This window comes from Triticum urartu, chromosome 7A (assembly GCF_056163025.1).
Source record: "Triticum urartu cultivar PI428250 chromosome 7A, HENAU_Tu73, whole genome shotgun sequence".
Classification (NCBI taxonomy): domain Eukaryota; kingdom Viridiplantae; phylum Streptophyta; class Magnoliopsida; order Poales; family Poaceae; genus Triticum; species Triticum urartu.
Window position 1 is genome coordinate 27718738 of NC_141879.1, and position 14403 is coordinate 27733140.

A 14403-nucleotide genomic window follows, 5' to 3' on the forward strand; every position below is an offset into this window, starting at 1 on the left:
GGTGGAAGTTTCCACCGTGATGTGCCATGCCAACAACTTTGTGCAAGGGGTAAGGAAGAGTGCCTTTGGTTGTTACTGTTAGGTGAAGACTTGGTTTTCGTTATGGCTGGCAATCAATAGTGCGTTTCCTTTCTGTCGGCAATGGAAAGTGTATTTTTCGTTCACACGACAATGAAGAATACTTTTCTTCGCCACTAGCAACAATGATGTAATACTTCTCCTATTTCTTATTTTGTGATTATACTTGACATTTAAGAAAGTTCTGAATCTTTCAAAGAAGACCCTTTTACGTGGCCGATACGCGTGCAAGTTGCTTCAAAAGAGCATCTATAGTTGGCGGCCTCAAGTCCTCCTCAAACGTTCACGGACGTGCCCAGGCAGTGACCGGACAGGTGACAGGAAAAAAAGTAATCCAACCGTACATATAAGAAAGAAAATGAGGAATGTAAGAAAGAAAATGAAGAATGTAACTGCATGGATGGACAAGGGCTCAAAACGAATAAACCCAGTCACTAACCAGGCACATCCGCGGGCGTTTATGGGCCAAATTTGAAGTCGCACGGTAGATGCTCTAACATCCACCCGGCAGCCACAAGTTCCAACTATACACCCGCTCCATAAAGCGTCAAAACTCTGTTACCACCCTGAACAAATGCTCTGCAGCTTCTGCCATCCAGAGAAACAATCAACAAGAGGGCGGGGGAGAATGCAGGGCACGGCGCATCTTGTGTCCGTTGTCGGACAGCTGGTCGGCAACGAGTACTGCCAACTCCGCGACATCGATGGCAAGGTGGCAGAGCTCAGTGACGAGCTGGCCACCATGAACGCCATCCTCCGCATGCACTCAGAAGCTGAGGAAGGCGCCGTTGACCACTTCATCCGGGAGTGGGTGACGCAGGTCGGCGAGCTCGCCTACGACGCGGAGGACTGCGTTCACCTCTACATCTTCCGCATCCGGTGCCGGCCGAGAGACCGCTTTATGGTCTGGTTCAAACAGATGGTGGCGACGCTTTTCCCTCGCCGTCGACTGGCTCGCGAGATCAGGGCACTCTACGCTCGTGCTGTTGTTATCAGTGAGCGCCATGCGCGTTACAGCTTCAGCCGACCACCTCCCTCTTCGTCCCGTGTACTGGTTGTGGCGACGCCCGCGTATGCGCTCCGCCCTGCCGACGATCCTCATCAGTTCGTCGGCATCAAGGAGCAAGCTGAAATCCTCGCCAAGAAGCTCAAGGTGGTGGGTGACAAAGAATTTGAGACGGAGCAGCTACAGGTGTTCTCCATAGTGGGGTTCGGAGGGCTTGGAAAGACTACGCTGGCCATGGAGATGTGCCGGCAGCTGGAGGCGGATTTCCAGCGCCAGGCGCAAGTGTCGGTATCCCAGACGTTCGACGGCAGTAAGGATCTGAAGGGATTGCTGAAACGTGTGCTTCAGCAGATCATCAAGCCGAAGATAGAGCAAGACGCCAAGGCCAAGGTAGAAGACCCCTTGGGTGACATTGAAAAAATGGATCTGGATGGTCTAGCCAAGAAGCTGAAGGAGCTTCTTACGAACATGAGGTACCCCCCCCCCCCCCCCCCCCCACCCCAAAAAAAACTCGAACGAAAAGCTGGCAGCTAATCAGAATCCATAGGATACATTTTTTCGAAAAGATCCATAGGATACATATAAATGAGTACTTGGGTCTAGTGGTTTGAGTACACCCGTGTACTTGAAAGAATTCCTAGAAAAACCAGTCACCTCTTGATCCGGTGGTAAAGCTGTGGGGAAAGTTGCATATTACCACGAACTCACCCTCTATGTAATCTGTCGGGTTGCATGGTGATCTGTGTGGTTGGACAACACTGAACGCGTGTCTCATGTGCGCTAATGGGAAGAGGGGCCATGAAGGTTAAAATCAACATACTCCCTTCATTTTTATGTACAAGGCCACAAATCCGGAACACAAATCCAATGCCGCCCTGCATGCTGTCAGGTGCGCTGACCGAAAGAGGCGGCATGGCAGTTAAAATTAATGGTGTTTATATACAATTGTGGATTCATGTTAGCTAACTGCTGGTGTAGAGTGCAGCGGAGTCTTTATTACTCCCTCCGTTCACTTTTTTAAGACCATTTAGACATTTAAGACAACAGCAAAAACAATTCAACTTCAGCTGTCTAAAACGTCTTATAAAAGTGAACAAAGGGAGTAGATGAACTTAATCCTCAGATGACGCCAGTTTCAAGCGTGTGTTCTGTGATGCGCATATACTATTGTGCGTTCAAGTTAGCTTACGTGCACTTTAATCCGAAATAGAGTATAAAACAATAACAATATGTCATTGTAAAATATAAAATGTTACTGAAAGACTAAAAATCTAACGTCTTTTTTTGGGCATGGCACATCTATTGTTTTTTATGGCAATTTATATTGGCGGGGTGATGGCAAATCTAGTTTGCAAGCACGGTAATTTTTTGACGAAAGAAATGAAATGAGGCGTATTTAGCATCCTCGTTAGTTGAACTTGCCGTTCTCAAAGAACAAAAATTGCCATAAAAAAACGTTCGGTTTGCCATAGTCGTCAAAAATCTGGCGTTAGATTTGTATTGGAGTCTAAAATGTTATACTTATATAGTTATGTTACGAAACCGGATTAAAGTCCTTGTATTTCATATATATATATATATATATATATATATATATATATATATATATATACTTTTATATGTCCCATATTTTTATAGTTTTCTTTGAGGCTGGTGTGTTTATCAATGTGGCAAGGAGGGACATGTCCCTTAAAGCATCTCTAAGCAATCTCTTATAATTTTCCTTTTTATAAGCCTCCTCAAGAATAACTCCTGAAAATTTGAGGACTTAAACTGTCGGACCTAACTGAACCCTCAAATTTAAGTCCACAAACGAACTGACCCCACATGAATGTCTCTTTCTCAATCTTCTTATTTCTCATTTCTTTTTCTTCTTCCTTTCGACGACTAGCATGGACAGGGATAACAGCGGGTCGGGAGAGGCGTTTGGAAAGGTAGCACACACGCAACAGCTGCACACACACACACACACACAGAGAGAGAGAGAGAGAGAGAGAGATGCCTGCACACACAACACAGGCTGCAACACGAGCCCGACAGCCACGATGTCGAGGCTCACCAACACCGTGGCAGGCACCAACATCGCCACACAACTGGCTATGCCCAGTGGTACCCTGTAGGGCCGCGGGGCATCACACCTTCATGCACAGCAAGATGAATGACAGGAATTCCAGGAGCATGCCGAAGTAGTAGAGGAAGTTCTTGGCCGCCACAACTCCTGGAAGCTCATCGTCGAGAGTAGTAGCACACAAGAGTCTGAGAAGAGAATATCGACCAATGCCAATGCGTATCCTAACCAACTTGATGATGCCCTGGACGGCGGCGACCATCGACGAGGTGAGATAGGCACCGCCGCATTCGGACCCCCTTTTGATGGCTGTTCTCATGAAATTCCTCGCCGCCGACGAGATTTAGACACCGGAGAGGGGCGGCCAAATGTGTGGGCGGTTCAGGCTCCATTCCCCGGTCTTCGGTAGCTGCAGTGGCGACATGCGGTGGTGGAGGCGCAAGGAGGATGTGTCGTTCACCGGAGAGGAGAAGGAACATTTTTTCTGACAACTTGTTGCACCCGGGTAAAAATAGGAGACTACTTTTTTGTGTGAAAAAATATAGGAGACTTCGGCTGCTCCTCAAACTTAAATTAATTTTTTCCTCTGTTAAAGTTTGTCTAGGTGTGGTTAACTCCTCATTTTGGGGAATTGAAGGGTTTTAACGGATCGGCTAGATATGCTCTTATCCCTTATCCCCTCTCTCACAGCCCTGCGTGTGATAAGGAGGGCCTTCTAGCCACCATCCCCACCAGTGATCTCCTCCTCCCCCTTCCTTCTTCCTTGCCACTGCTGAAGGGCAAGGCCAGGTGGAGCCCGGTAGTTGTCAATGGAGGCGGGGCGTTTTGGTCGTCTCGTGCGATGGTTTGCGCAGTTGAATGTTTCTAGATTTGGCAAGGTCGCTGCGACAGGGCGCCACGGCGTTGGGTCACTCCGGCGTAGGTGATGGAGCACTGGAGTGGGTGCAGCGCAACGGAGGTGCACGCTTGGGCTGGTAAATACGGTCTCCTGGATACGAGGTGCGACGATGCGGTATGAGGGTGGCGCAGGCTGCGAGCGGCCACATCGGTTGTGGCGGTCGATTGGCAGCATAGCGGTGGTGCATTCGACCTTCTCCTCGTGTACTTGTGCATATACGAGGTTCAACAGCCAAGGACAACAACTTTCACTGGTGCCAGCAGCTCAATGCACGTCGTGTCAGTGGCTGGCCGAGAGTGCCAGGGGCACCTCGGGGAGGAAGGCAGGGTCCTCACGTCCTCAATGTCGATGAGATCTGGAGGTACCAGATCGAGCATTTTGGATGGTTGCTGCCTGCCGGGGATGTGCCCTTGCCCGGATCTCGCTAGCTAGGTCATGGTTCCTACCTAGGAGCTAGCTTTGGGGTGGAAGGCGAGGGGCCTTCTTCCCCAATCATCATTCGTCGGCATCCGTGAATTGTGGAGGTGGTGGAGGGGCGGTCTAGGACACCGGGGCGGAGACCCTAGTGGTGGGAGCCACGATGCTCGTCGGTGGGAGCTCACGTCTCGGGTGATCGGTGGTTTCATGACCTGCAACTTCCAATTTTTAAGTCCATGTTTTGTTTCGTTTGAGATGCTGGAAAAACCTTTTTTTAATATATGTTTTTCCTTTTCAAGAAGCACAGGTTTGTGCCTCCACGAGATCCAAATTTGTGCTTCTCGTGAAAGACAAAAATGCACAAATTATTTTCACAATTTTTTGCCTTTCCCAAATGCGTAAATCACACAAGAAAACATTCTTGGATCCTTTTCCATTTCTGTGTATCACAGTTGCGCTTCTCGCGAAAAATTATGTGCCTCCACAAGAAGTAAACAGCATATCACTTCTCGTGGAAGCCAAAAAGAAACATATTCCTTCCCCCTTTTTGAGAAGCCCATCCGTTTTTTCTCACATGCGAAAAATTATGTCCCTCCACGAGAAGTAAAGTGCTCCTCGACGCATAGAGCCACATCTCGCAAGTGAGATATCGCTTTTGGCGGTTTTTGTTGGTCTTGATCTTGCATATGGTTCTCCGTAGTATTTTTTGAGAACCAGTTTCTTACCGGATTTCAATGTGTATCTTGGGATTCTAGTTTTTCCTTTCTTTCTATTTTTTATGTTTATTATTTTTTATTATTTATTGGGTCTTTTCCTTTCATAATTTCTATTTATCTTTGCCTAACAGAAACAAAGATTTTTATTACAAAATTATTGACCTTTTTTAATCATGTCCGTACACATTTTAGACTATATTAACAATAAGAAACTTGTGATCACTTTCAAAAATGCCAAAAACAATTTTTGAAAAAATACGTGAACTATTGTTTATTATGTGAATACTTTCGAACATCACATGAATATTATTATAAATTGTGTGAAACAATTTTTAAATACCATGAACATTTTTCGTGGTATGTGAGCAGCTTTTCACAAAATATATGAACATTTTTTAAATGCATGAACAATACTAATTTCGTTTTCTGTGAATGTTTCTTTAGCACACAAGTATTTTTTTCCTTTTCAAATACTTTTATTACATACAGATTGGTGAGAAAATGATTTTGGAGTTTCATGGCGAAAACGAATGTATGGTTCTGTATTAGTGAGTGGACTACATATCTAAGAGCAACTCTAGCAGATGCATCATATTTGCAACCTCCATATTAGTTGAAGTATACTCCATCATTTTCTGGAGGCTATTGAGATGAAGTGCAAACATAGAGTCGCAAAAACGGCGCATTCCATAATTGTTTTTCATGCTTATTTTTATCTATTTACAAGTAAACATTTCCAAAATATATGAACATTTTTTAAATGCATGAACAATACTAATTTCGTTTTCTGTGAATGTTTCTTTAGCACACAAGTATTTTTTTCCTTTTCAAATACTTTTATTACATACAGATTGGTGAGAAAATGATTTTGGAGTTTCATGGCGAAAACGAATGTATGGTTCTGTATTAGTGAGTGGACTACTGATCTAAGAGCAACTCTAGCAGATGCATCATATTTGCAACCTCCATATTAGTTGAAGTATACTCCATCATTTTCTGGAGGCTATTGAGATGAAGTGCAAACATAGAGTCGCAAAAACGGCGCATTCCATAATTGTTTTTCATGCTTATTTTTATCTATTTACAAGTAAACACTATTCTAACAGCAATCTGAAATCAAATTCAAAATTTTCATTTGCCATTTAACAATTCATCAACATTATTACAAAGCTTATTTAAGCAAAAAATAATAATTTAAATAGGATAATAATCCAATTTTAAAACAATTCAATTAAGAAATATTCATGAATAGAAAAAATAGATACCCCCATGTAGCAGCTACTAATGCTCAATGAGATCTTTAAGTAGCTGATCATGAGAGGACCGCCATTCATTATTCTGATACATCTAAAGAAATGTCTAAATGCGATTTAGATTCCTTGCCTCGCCATTGTGCCAACATACTCATACACATAGTCCATCTCCTCCTCTCGATCATTCTTGATGATTATGTTCTGTAGAATCAAACAACATGTCATGAACTTTGCTAATTTGTCATCATTGTTCAAGAAACGGGCAGGACAAGGACAATCACAAATGTGCTTGCGAACATTCCAAATGCTCAGGGGCAACCGCTTCCAATTTTTTTGTTCACATCCTTCCGAAATAATAGTTAGATCATAAAAATGCCTGGTGAACTGGTTGTGCCATGCTGCATGACAATTATCCCGCCCCCAATGCATGCAGTCAACACCTAAGCATCCCCATCCAACCTCTTTTTTCACTCATGAAAAGCCTTGCCATGTACTCAGCCTTGGGTGCTCGCAGATACTGGGCTCCATAAACCCTGGCCACAACATCGACAAACACTTCAGCGCAGTTTATGAATGTATCTTCGATCTTTCAAAGATTATCACATGGGATATCTGCATGGGTGCCATATGCAATCATCTGAAGTGTCGTTGTCACCTTCTTGAAACAAGAAAAAACAAACAAACGTCGGAATTCCTCCATCGCGTGAAGACCAGTTCATTGTCTTCCATGTCATGCTAAATCTGATAGAATGACCACTCTGACATGCGAAGCATCGCCGGAACAAATAAGGAGGATATGCAAATTTTGGCACAAAGTAGTCCTGCTTGAGCAGATTATGGCCAATTGTTCTGTTATGGCAAAACGTCCTCAGGGTCGTCCGAAGACGATGAAGTATCATTGAAAAAACTCCACTACCATCTACTTCTACACAAATTATGAAACATATGTCATCTATATAAATCTACTAGGCACTAGTCTAGTCAACATCAAAGAATCTAGGGAATAATACCTTTGGGCAAGTCGTAGAACACATAGATCGAGTACGCATGTGGCATGAACGACACGGAAGATGGGCATTAGTGGACGTAGGCAAGCGATGTCGGCCTCGTCAGAAAGTCAGAGAATGTATGGTTGGTAGCAGAGGCATGCTCTTATCGAGCTCCCATAGTGGGGCCATGGCAGAGGTCACCTAGGCGGTGGGATGCAGGTGAGGGTCAGTGGCGATATGTCATACGGCAAAGGATAGGTAATGGAGGTGAGCGGTGGCAAATGGCGGTGGTCCAGGAGCCAGAAGTGGCATCAAATGGTGGCAGCGCAATGACATGGGTGGGGGCGAAAGGGACCCCTGATATAAAGAAAATGATGATGGAGGGAGCACTATATGTCCTCCCCCAACCTCCAAACGTGGAGTCTCCAGGGTGGTTTTTTGCAGCGCGCTCCAAAAATTATGGCGATGGAGTGTGGGATGGGGAATCTACTAGATTATAGCCATTGTGGTAAAAAACGTCATATCAACGATGATTATGGAGTCCGTCCTGATATGATGATCCATTAGAGTTTCTCGGAGTTGTACATGTCGGTGTCACTGACTCACTGGGTTGGACAATCCTAACACCTCCTCTATTTGTATTCCCTATGAGTCGCCCCTGACTATTCACTTAGATAGGTGGCTATTGCACAAAGCTAACGAAGATGCATCATCCATAAGGGATTTGCGGAGAGTACATTATAACATTATAAGTTGTCCTGTTCATGTCAATACAATATTGTTTTAATGCGTGTAGCACTGCTCTTTTCCACATCTATATAAATCATCCTAACTGCAGCATATATATCGCAATCAGGTACCTCATTGTGATCGATGATGTATGGACCATAACTGCTTGGGAATCAATCCAATCGCAATTGCCAAAAAACAAATGTGGCAGCAGAATAATTGTGACCACTCGGATAGAAACTATGGCTAAAGCTTGCAGTCGTGCTAGTGTGTACAGTGACTACATCTATCACATCAAGGCCCTCGAATCAACGGACTCAAAGAAGTTATTTCTTAGTAGAGCATTTGGATCCATGAATGCCTCTTGCCCAACGAATCTTGAGAAGGCAATGAATAAAATTTTGAAGAAATGTGGTGGGCTTCCACTGGCGATTGTTAGCATTGCGACCCTCCTCGCCAACTATAACTCGTCCGAGGGATCAGCGATGTGGTGGAAAGTTTGCAACTCAATTGGTTCCATGATGGACAACAACCCTACCCTCGAAGGGATGAGGCAAATACTCACACTTAGCTACAACCATCTGCCACATTACCTCAAACATTGCATGATGTATCTTTGCATTTTCCCAGAGGACTACGAGTTCAGCAAGACTCGGCTCTTGCGGAGATGGATCGCCGAAGGACTTGTTATTGCAAGGCGAGGACAAACCATGATGGAGGTAGCAGAAGACTACTTCGATGAGTTGGTGAGTAGAAACATGATTGAGCAAGTTGCTTATGTAATCAGCTTCCACGATAGGGTGGAGACATGTCGGGTGCACGACATGATGCTTGAGATCGCTGTGTCCAAATCCCTGGAGGCCAACTTCGTTAGCCTGGTAGGTGGACAGTATGAAGGGATGTTGTATGACAAAATTCGTCGTCTCTCTGTCCATGCTGGAGCAGGGAGAACCACCAAGGTCGACGACTCTGTCCAAGGAAAAAGCAGTGGGGCGCAATAGGAGGACCGGCGTCGATGAAATGAAGGTGCAGCATGTCCGTTCACTGAGTATGTTTGAGCTTGAACCACACAAGCTGCTAGATCGGCTGGGCGAGTTCACCCTGTTGAGGGTACTTGACATGGAAGACTGCAAGGGCGTAGCCAACAAGCATATGAAGGATATTTGCAAGATGTACCTTCTGAAGTTCTTGAGCTTGAAGGGTACGGATATCAGCTTGATGCCTCCCGAAGTCGGTGACCTAGAACATTTGCTGACACTTGACTTAGAGCAGACGCGCCTTGATGATCTACCAGAAACTATGAGAAATCTAGAGAAACTTGAGTGCCTCAAGTTCAACAAAAAGGACGTCCAGTGGTGGGTCATGTGGAAGCCACCCAGAGGAGTCTCCAACATGAAGGCACTGCGTGATGTGGATAGACTACTAGTCGGAGATGTTGAGATTGCTAAAGAGCTCGGTGAACTAGAGCAGCTGCAACGTATCTTTGTATATGTTGTTGACAATCCTCAGCAAGAGGATGTTCGCCAACAGCTTGCCCTGTCCCTGTCCAAGATGTGCTCCCTCCGGTCGCTCAACTTAGGAGATATGAAGAACGAAGGTATGACAATGGATTATCTCATTAATCTGGAATCGCCACCTATGCTTCTTCGGCACCTTAGGTTCGCTGGAGGATTTACTAAATTGCCAGAATGGGTTGGGTCACTAACATATCTTGTTGAGTTTACCCTTTCGTGGGCACAGCTTAAGGATGGGCAACTATTTGATGTCCTGTGTGAGCTGCCTGACCTCAAGCGCATCATGTTCCAACATATATTCTACGTTGGCACTAAACTGGTTGTGTGCAACAAGCACAAATTTCCGGCACTGAAAGACATGATAGTGGACTCCAGCAGGCAATATCCCGAGGTATACCAGTTCGAGGAAGGATCCATGACAGAGCTAGAGAAACTTACAGTGAGTTTCGATAAATGGGAATCCAAAAGGATAGTCGGCGTAGAGCACCTCAAGAAGCTTAAAGAGGTGAAGCTCACAAGTAAGGTGGACAACACTGCACTGAGCCGTGCTCTGAAGGAGTTAGAGAAAGAGAGTAATAGTCGCTCAGAGCCTACCCGGTTCAAAGTTACAGTAACATATGATTGATTCATATCTGCTTTGGCTCTCGATCCTATTACCTGTCCAGGTACATTACTGAACCTGGAGTTCTGCACTAGAGTTACGTTATTATTGCTGGACGCGGAGGTTTCTTCAAACTGTTTGTCAAAGTTGTTGTGGCGCATCATGCATACCAAATTAATAGTCAATTACTCCTTTTGTTAAATCAGTACTAGCTCTAATAAAGCTGAAGCCCTCAACGACAGCAGTATAAACATCATTCTGTTCCTTTTATTAAAGCATTTCAAAGATAATCACCGACGACAACACAGCTACATTTAGGTAGTCAGACTTTTTTCCCCTGAGGTTATGGCCTAGGGTTTTCCAGTCCCCTCGGCGCGCCGCCGCCGTGGGTTCCCATCTATGCTGCCGACGGACTTCGTCCTACGGCGCAGATCATCTGTCCCCTGAGACCGGGAACGCGCATCGATCGAGGGTTCTTCCTGATCGGCCGCTGTTCGAATCTCATCTAGGGTTTGGGAAAATTGCGGAAGCCTGCTAATGGCTTCAACCGCGGGTGGAAGTGCTGGTGGAGGAAAAGAAGCAGCAGATCCGAGCGTTCTCTTGGAGAGGTTGCATCTGGAAGAAGATGAACTAGACAATTTAATCTGGGAGGACGAGGCTGACGAGCCAGATGAGAAACCCAAGTGGCTTGCGCTCGCCATGGTCTTGACAGAGAAATCATATGGTCAGGGTGCCCTGATAGCGGACATGAAGGCTGCGTGGAACCCAGCGCGTGATGTGATTTGGCGGAGAATTAATTCCAACTTGTTCTCAGTGCAATTTCATTGCCTGGCAGATTGGAACAAAGCTATGCATCAAGGGCCATGGGACTTCAAGGGCATGGCGCTTGTGATTGCAGAGTATGATGGCTTCAAAAAACCAGAGACGGTGAAACTGGATAGAATTGAAACTTGGTGTCAAATTCATAAGCTTCCTGATATGGTACTGAAGCAGGAAAATTTCGTGAAAGGAATGGCAGCTCGTATTGGAGAAGTGCTAGAGCTTCAGATTGTGCTGCCAAATGGGTTTGTAGGAGAGTTTATCAGAGCTAGAGTGCGACTTGATGTCAACAAAAAACTCACGAGATTTGTCAGCTTTACCAAAGCAGGGGAAACTGAATTTTATCAGGTCAAGTTTGAGAAGTTACCAGTGTTCTGCTACAATTGTGGTCTACTCGGGCATTGGTATGAGGAATGCGGCACCGGTGAGCACAATGCTGACAATATGGAATGGGGGTCATTTATTCTAGCTCCTGGGAGGGGGCGTGGAGGACGTGGTAGAACTCCGGGCCGTGGAGCTGGCCGAGCGTCAGGTAGAAATCATAACCCTAGAGATGACCCTGCAGATGCATATGGGAGAGGACGAGGTGCTGGAAGGGCAAATGCACAGCGCCAAAACTGGAGAGATAATGAAGTATATGTTGGAAATATGCCCTAGAGGCAATAATAAATTGGTTATTATTATATTTCCTTGTTCATGATAATCGTTTATTATCCATGCTAGAATTATATTGATAGGAAACTCAGATACATGTGTGGATACATAGACAACACCATGTCCCTAGTAAGCCTCTAGTTGACTAGCTCGTTGATCAATAGATGGTTACGGTTTCCTGACCATGGACATTGGATGTCGTTGATAATGGGATCACATCATTAGGAGAATGATGTGATGGACAAGACCCAATCCTAAGCATAGCACAAGATCGTGTAGTTCGTATGCTAAAGCTTTTCTAATGTCAAGTATCATTTCCTTAGACCATGAGATTGTGCAACTCTCGGACACCGTAGGAATACTTTGGGTGTGCCAAACGTCACAACGTAACTGGGTGGCTATAAAGGTACACTACAGGTATCTCCAAAAGTGTCTGTTGGGTTGGCACGAATCAAGACTGGGATTTGTCACTCCGTGTGACGGAGAGGTATCTCTGGGCCCACTCGATAGGACATCATCATAATGTGCACAATGTGATCAAGGAGTTGATCACGGGATGATGTGTTACGGAACGAGTAAACAGACTTGCCACTAACGAGATTGAACAAGGTATCGGGATACCGACGATCGAATCTCGGGCAAGTATCGTACCGCTAGACAAAGGGAATTGTATACGGGATTGATCGAATCCTCGACATCGTGGTTCATCCGATGAGATCATCATGGAACATGTGGGAACCAACATGGGTATCCAGATCCCGCTGTTGGTTATTGACCGGAGAACGTCTCGGTCATGTCTGCATGCTTCCCGAACCCGTAGGGTCTACACACTTAAGGTTCGGTGACGCTAGGGTTATAGAGATATTAGTATGCGGTAACCCGAAAGTTGTTCGGAGTCCCGGATGAGATCCCGGACGTCACGAGGAGTTCCGGAATGGTCCGGAGGTAAAGAATTATATATAGAAAGTGCTATTTCGGCCATCGGGACAAGTTTCAGGGTCACCGGTATTGTACCGGGACCACCGAAAGGGTCCCGGGGGTCCACCGGGTGGGGCCACCTGCCCCGGGGGCCACATGGGCTGTAGGGGTGTGCGCCTTGGCCTATATGGGCCAAGGGCACCAGCCCCAAGAGGCCCATGCGCCAAGAGATGAGGAAAGGAAGAGTCCTAAAGGGGGAAGGCACCTCCTAGGTGCCTTGGGGAGGAGGGACTCCTCCCTAGCCGCACCCTTCCTTGGAGGAAGGGCCAAGGCTGCGCCCCCCCCCCCTCTCCCTTGGCCCTATATATAGTGGGGGGAAGGGAGGGCAAACCTAACCTAAGCCCTGGCGCCTCCCTCTCCCTCCCGTGACACATCTCCCTCTTCCCGCAGCACTTGGCGAAGCCTTGTTGGAATCCCGCTACTTCCACCACCACGCCGTCGTGCTGCTGGATATCCATTAACCTCTCCTCCCCCCTTTGCTGGATCAAGAAGGAGGAGACGTCGCTGCTCCGTACGTGTGTTGAACGCGGAGGTGCCGTCCGTTCGGCGCTAGGATCATCGGTGATTTGGATCACGACGAGTACGACTCCATCAACCCCGTTCTCTTGAACGTTTCCGCGCGCAATCTACAAGGGTATGTAGATCCACTCCTCCCTCGTTGCTAGATGACTTCATAGATTGATCTTGGTGACACGTAGGAAAAATTTGAATTATTGCTACGTTCTACAACAGTGGCATCATGAGCTCGGTCTATTGCGTAGATTCTATGCACGAGTAGAACACAAAGTAGTTGTGGGCGTTGATTTTGTTCAATATGCTTACCGTTACTAGTCCAATCTTGTTTCGACGGTATTGTGGGATGAAGCGGCCCGGACCAACCTTACACGTACTCTTACGTGAGACCGGTTCCACCGACTGACATGCACTAGTTGCATAAGGTGGCTGGCGGGTGTCTGTCTCTCCCACTTTAGTCGGAACGTTTTCGATGAAAAGGGTCCTTATGAAGGGTAAATAGCAATTGGCATATCACGGTGTGGTCTTTGCGTAGGTAAGAAACGTTCTTGCTAGAAACCCATAGCAGTCACGTAAAACATGCAAACAACAATTAGAGGACGTCTAACTTGTTTTTGCAGGGTATGCTATGTGATGTGATATGGCCAAAGGATGTGATGAATGATATATGTGATGTATGAGATGATCATGTTCTTGTAATAGGAATCACGACTTGCATGTCGATGAGTATGACAACCGGCAGGAGCCATAGGAGTTGTCTTAATTTATTTATGACCTGCGTGTCAACATAAATGTCATGTAATTACTTTACTTTATTGCTAACCGTTAGCTGTAGTAGTAGAAGTAATAGTTGGTGACACAACTTCATGAAGACACGATGATGGAGATCATGATGATGGAGATCATGGTGTCATGCCGGTGACGATGATGATCATGGAGCCCCGAAGATGGAGATCAAAAGGAGCAAAATGATATTGGCCATATCATGTCACTTTTTGATTGCATGTGATGTTTATCATGTTTTGTACATCTTGTTTACTTAGAACAACGGTAGTAAATAAGATGATCCCTCATAATAATTTCAAGAAAGTGTTTCCCTAACTGTGCACCGTTGCGACAGTTCGTTGTTTCAAAGCACCACGTGATGATCGGGTGTTTGATTCAGACGTT

The 14403-nt window shown here is 45.7% G+C and overlaps 1 protein-coding gene across 1 annotated transcript; it reads left to right on the plus strand.

Annotated features, from left to right (window-relative positions):
• Positions 1-703: 703 nt before the first annotated feature.
• LOC125525906 (disease resistance protein Pik-2) lies at positions 704-10293 on the plus strand. Its single transcript, XM_087531615.1, is given in 3 exon segments — positions 704-1557; positions 8282-9092; positions 9094-10293. Coding segments are annotated over 3 exon segments (2862 nt in total). The 5' UTR covers positions 704-706.
• Positions 10294-14403: the final 4110 nt, after the last annotated feature.